At 43.9% G+C, this 6,000-nt stretch overlaps 1 protein-coding gene across 4 annotated transcripts in view; it reads right to left on the bottom strand.

Annotated features, from left to right (window-relative positions):
• LOC110508549 (matrix metalloproteinase-16) overlaps positions 1 to 5,753 on the bottom strand; it is a 41,322-nt gene extending 35,569 nt beyond the window's left edge. For 2 of the 4 annotated variants that reach the window (XM_021589131.3, XM_021589130.3), the window contains exons 1-3: positions 5,269 to 5,713; positions 3,580 to 3,728; positions 3,332 to 3,346 (exon numbers count right to left, since the gene is read on the bottom strand). In XM_021589131.3, the coding sequence (XP_021444806.1) occupies positions 3,332 to 3,346; positions 3,580 to 3,728; positions 5,269 to 5,397 (293 nt within the window). In that variant the 5' untranslated portion in view covers positions 5,398 to 5,713. Of the gene's footprint in view, positions 1 to 3,331; positions 3,347 to 3,579; positions 3,729 to 5,268 lie in introns of all 4 variants that reach the window. The other 2 variants (XM_021589133.3, XM_021589132.3) reach the window with 2 other exon arrangements.
• Positions 5,754 to 6,000: the final 247 nt, after the last annotated feature.

The raw sequence follows: 6,000 nt of genomic DNA on the forward strand, positions 1-6,000 counted from the left end.
TTCTGTGCTTCCAACTTTTGGGGAAGGCCCTTTCCTGTTTCAGCATGACAATGTCCCCATGCACAAAGCGAGGTCCATACAGAAATGATTTGTCGAGATCGGTGTGATAGAACTTGCCTGGCCTGCACAGAGCCCTGACCTCAACCCCATCGAAAACCTTTGGGATGAATTGGAACGCCCACGGCGAGCCAGGTCTTATCGCCCAACATCAGTGCCCGACCTCACTAATGCTCTTGTGGCTGAATGGAAGCAAGTCCCCTAGTGGAAATACTTCCCGTAAGAGTGGAGGCTATTACAGCAACAAAGGGGGGACCAACTCCATATTAATGCCCATGATTTTGGAATGAGATGTTCGACGAGCAAGTGACCACATACTTTTAGTCATGTAGTGAACCTACAGGATGTTTGACTGGTTATATCTGATGCCACATCAAGAACTACTCTGAACTAGAATACCAAACACACGGCCTTACATACTGCAGTGTAGTGGACAATGGGACTAGTACTTCCCACTATAATATACACTGAGTGTACAAACCATTAGGAACACCTTCCTAATATTGAGTTGCACTCCCTTTTGCCCTCAGAACAGCCTGTATTCGTTGGAGCATGGACTCTACAAGTTGTTGAAAGCATTGTCCTATGGGTGGTGGACCATTCTTGATACACACGGGAAACTGTTGAGCGTGAAAAACCCAGCAGCGTTGCAGTTCTTCACACACTCTAACCAGTGTGCCTGATACCTACTACCATACCCGTTCAAAGGCACTTAAATATTTTTCTTGCCGATTCACCTTCTGAATGGCACACATACACAATCCATGTCTCAATTGTCTCAAAGCATAAAAATCCTTCTTTGACCTGTCTCCTCCCCTTCATCTACACTGATTGAACTGGATTAAACAAGTGACATCAATAAGGGCTCATAACTTTCACCTGGATTCACTTGGTCAGTCTGTGTCATGAAAAGTTCCTAATGTTTTGTGCACTCGGTGTAGAGCTAGCTGCCTCTTACGTCCCCTAATAATCCTACTAACACTGACCTTAAACATCAACCCAAACAAAATACATCATCATAAGCCTTAAAACAGTAACTGCAAGACTGCACCGAGATGGTGTGACAAAAAAAGTTATTCAAGTATATATACAGTCAATCGGAAAGTATTCAGAGCCCTTGACTTTTTCCACATTTTGTTGCGTTACAGCCTTAAAATTTATGAAATTGTTTTTTTCCTACATCAATCTACACACAATACCCCATGAGGACAAAGCAAAAACAGTTTTTTTAGAAATGTTTGATAATTTATTAAAAATAAAAAAATTGAAATATTACATTTACATAAGTATTCACACCCTTTACTCAGTATTTTGTTGAAGCACCTTTGGCAGCGATTACAGCCTTGAGTCTTCTTGGTTATGGTGCTACAAGCTTGGCACACCTGTATCCAGGCTGTATCACATCCAGCCGTGATTGGGGAGTCCCATAGGGCGGCACACAATTGGCCCAGCGTCGTCCGGGTTTGGCCGGGGTAGGCCATCATTGTAAATAAGAATTTGTTCTTAACTGACTTGCCTAGTTAATTAAAGGTTAAATAAAAAAATGTAAACAATAACAATGTTGGTGAGTTTCTCCCATTCTTCTCTGCAGATCCTCTCAAGCTCTGTCAGGTTGGATCGGGAGTGTTGCTGCACAAATATTTTCATGTCTCTCCAGAGATGTTCGATCCGGTTCAAGTCCGGGCTCTGGCTGGGCCACTCAAGGACATTCAGAGACTTGTCCTGAAACCACTCCTGCGTCGTCTTGGCTCTGTACTTAGGGTCATTGTCCTGTTGGAAGGTGAACCTTTAACCCAGTCTGAGGTCCTGAGCACTCTGGAGCAGGTTTTCATCAAGGATCTCTCTGTACTTTCCGTTCATCTTTCCCTCGAACCTGATTAGTCTCCCAGTCCCTACTGTTGAAAAACATCCCCACAGCATGATCTTGCCACCACCATGCTTCACCGTAGGGATGGTGCCAGGTTTCCTCCAGACGTGACACTTGGCATTCAGGCCAAAGAGTTCGATCTTGCTTTCATTAGACCAGAGAATCTTGTTTCTCATGGTGCCTTTTGACAAACTCCAAGCTGGCTGTCATGTGCCTTTTACTGAAGAGTGGCTTCCGTCTAGCCACTCTACCGTGAAGGCCTGATTGGTGGAGTGCTGCAGAGATGGTTGTCTGGAAGGCTCTCCCATCTTCACAGAGGAACTCTAGAGCTCTGTCAGAGTGACCATTGGGTTCTTGGCCACCTCCCTGACCAAGGCCCTTCTCCACCGATTGCTCAGTTTGGCCGGGGGGCCAGCTCTAGGAAGAGACTTGGTGGTTCAGACAGGGTCTGAATACTTATGTAAATAAGGTATTTCTGTTTTTTTTATTTTTATACATTTGCAAAAATGTTTAAAAAAATAAAGTTTTCACCTTGTCATTTGTCGTGGAAATTCAAATCAATAATGAGGAGAGACAAGATCAATCACCAATCAGGATTTTACTTTATTCAAAAAGTATTAATAACATTGATTCATTTTTGCAATAATAAAGCTGGTCGACGAACCACCCTTAGATGATTCGTTGAGAGCCCAACGAGCGGATTTGAGCCACAGCATTTTATAACAAAGTACATCCTCCTGAATGTTCATGACAAACAACAGATGTGTGAAATGGGTTAGGATTTGTTAGGATTTTATATGAAATAAATTAATAATTTACAGCAGACAGTATCTGCTGTATAGACTGTTCTCAATGTGTGGAAACCAGGGTCTGACCCCCAAAACAAGGTTCCTCTCATAATTATCCATACCCGAGCCATCTCCACCCTGGTACCTCCCAGAACACAAACACTAACTCATGCTATGGAATGCTTTCTTTAGATTTTTATCACCAAATGCATCGTAAATCCACTGTCAGCATTAAGCCCCCAGATGCCCAACTCAGAAGAACACACACAGATGACAGTGTTCTAAGAACCTATTCCATAAAACAACACTTTGATGCAATAACAGCATAATAACATCATCTTGTAATTTCGCTCTAACACATTATGGGGTATTATGTGTAGATTGCTGAGGAAAATGTTTTCTTTTATCAATTTTGTAACGTAACAAAACGTGGAAAAAGTCAAGGGGTCTGAATACTTTCTGAAAGCACCGTATATTGCTTCTGGGAGCGAAACAAATATTATAGTACAAAACAAAGTAAATATTTGACCATAAACATGTGACATCGAGTTGACTGAAATGGTTCTTTCCATTCTGGAATACTGTGCTCAGAGATAATATGTAAAAGATAGAGCCTCACCTTAGTGTGATATCACTTCATCAATTTAAGCAAGAAAGAGAAGAATGAAAAGTGTTATGATCTCAATGGGCTGCTAGTTAGAGATGTTGGAGCTAATAAGTCCATGTAGGCTACATACATTTATCATTGGTGATAATTACGTTTTTGTGTTCCTATTTTCACTGATACATCAGTGCCATTCTGTGTGTGTGTGTGTGTGTGTGTGTGTGTGTGTGTGTGTGCGTGTAAGTGTGCGTGTATCTACTCACTATGTGGTCCTCTCATCCAGTGTCCCTGTGACATTGAGGCCGTAGACGCGCTGCATTGCTGCTATGGCTTGCTGCATGGTCTGGGCTGAGCGCAGGACAGCCATTCTGGGGTCTGTGTGGGGCAGGTAGCCGTACTTCTGTAGCCATCCCTACAGGAGAGAGAGGGAGAGAGAGAGAGTCATGACAAATGCTGCTATTACTTTGTTGTTACGTGAGTTATAAGCTACATTTTGGTCATTGTCACCAAGATGGAAATGACAGCCTGAAATGGACGCAGGTCTGTCCTTGTTCATAACGTCTCGAGTGTGAGTCAAACTGATCGTACAGTCCAGGTTCATAACTCTCGGGACGGAAGTGTAGCCTGTAAGCCACGTCCTACGGGCTACAGTATACCTCCATGCCTTCCAGAGTTACAGGAACACTCAGGGCTGTCTATCACCACCACCACTCAAAGCTTCCACCCCACACACAGTGACACTGACAGAGAAAATGCCTTGTTCAGGTTCAGATCTTCTGCATATTAGGATGGACCGAAGTCCAGTATTCAAGGCTGAACATTGTAACCCACATGGCTATGCCCAGTTACCCGAATCAGTTCCCAATAACATTCACTCTGTGTTTCTACCTCTAACCACCACTGGTCAAAGCTGCCACCCACACAGAGTGACACTGCCACCACTGCACTCCTGAGTAAAGCAGAGGTTCAGTGTCGTCCAGGGGTCATTGTCAGACCCAATCCCCCGTTTACCGTAGCCAAGAGCCATGAGGTGGCGGCTAGGCAGGCAGCCACGCTCCACCACAGCTGTCCACACTGCCAACCAACTGCTGCTGCCGCGCAATCGCCATCATTACCCAGCCTATGAGACGCTCCCGCTAATCCTTCATCTATCTCTCCCTCATCCCTCCCTCTATCCCTGTATCTCTATCGCTTGCTCTCCGCTGCTCACTGAGCCAAATGCCTTGTTGTTGTTTGTCCATCTTTCCACCATCCCTCAATCAGATGTAGCCAATTGTTTGTTTGTTTGTTTGTTTGTTTTTGTCTGTGTACAGCTAAGGCCCAGGTTCTGGTTCACAGCACAAAGGAATGAATGAGGATCCGATGCCAGAATGTATCATTTGATTTGAGGGATGAGAGAGAATAGCCTACAGTAGACTAGGCCTATACAGATAATGTGACAGAAGCAATTAATATGGTATAATATATTCAACCCGATCTATCCTATTACGCAACTTGGATCACATCTTAATCTGCACAACCATAAACCCACCCAGTTGCGTAGGTAATTTATAGAATACTAGTATATACAGTATACTACATATATATTTACAGATGTATGATAACAAATATTACAGACGGTGTCAGCTCATGAGCTGACTGAGCGGAAGGGCGCTGGACCATCTCGTTCAAAACAATGCCAACAGCATCCGATGTTGTTTTTGAGATTGTAAAAAAAAAGAGAATAGAACGCATAATAATTTCGATGTTCCGCGCGTCTTGAAACATCCATCCGAATCAGATACATTTGCCATGCCATCCACCATACTTCAGTGATGATGTAGCAGACAAATAACAACCCTCGTCTACAGTTAATGTTGTTTTTCGCGCAAAGCGCTGCCACCCGAGCAGAGGAGAGTGCACAGTAATTTATGATGAGCAGCCGCGAAGCACTAGCAGGCCATTTATCTTACCTCAACGCTGAACTGGTGATGCTCTTCTCCGGACACAGCGCATACAATCCACAGCAAGAAATGCAAGCAGAACGCTGCTGCGAAAAAACAATCCAATGGTTTTCTTTTAGATGAGGATACTAAGGTCATAATGACCCGTTTTTCCCAAGTGGGTTATTAGATAAAACCGCCCGTCGTGTGATTAGGTTCGTGCGTCAAATTAAGAAAACCATCCGGTGAGCTGTCAAAGCCAAATTCGGAGACGCGCATAAAAGGACGGCCGCGGTGGTTTTGCCAAGGGGATAAACCCAGATGCCATGTATTATTTTCTCATGTCAAGCTGTGATAGAATTAGGCATGTTAGATCCACCGCCTCCGTCGCTGTTATTTACATCGCTGGTTTGGTTTATCCAGCGGCATCGATGGCCATGTACAGTAATCATACCTCCAGAGTCTACGCCTGCGCTTTGATGTTTCCAGCAGCGCAACACACCCCATGAAGGCGTAAAGACCAGCGTCATGTAATGTTTGCCTGGCTACCCAAACTCCTTGCTTCCAAACGCAACGTGATGTACGCCCACGGCGGTTTTATAGTTTATCTGTAACGGTTTTCTGTATGTGAAGGAGAGTCGGACCAAAATGCGGCATGTCTATTGCAATCCATGTTTAATGAAGTAACACACTAAACACAAACACTATCAAAACAATAAACTTAACGAAAACCGAAACAGCCTATACTTGTGTAACCTAACA

Source organism: Oncorhynchus mykiss, chromosome 28 (assembly GCF_057628025.1).
Source record: "Oncorhynchus mykiss isolate SJ-2025 chromosome 28, ASM5762802v1, whole genome shotgun sequence".
Lineage (NCBI taxonomy): Eukaryota > Metazoa > Chordata > Actinopteri > Salmoniformes > Salmonidae > Oncorhynchus > Oncorhynchus mykiss.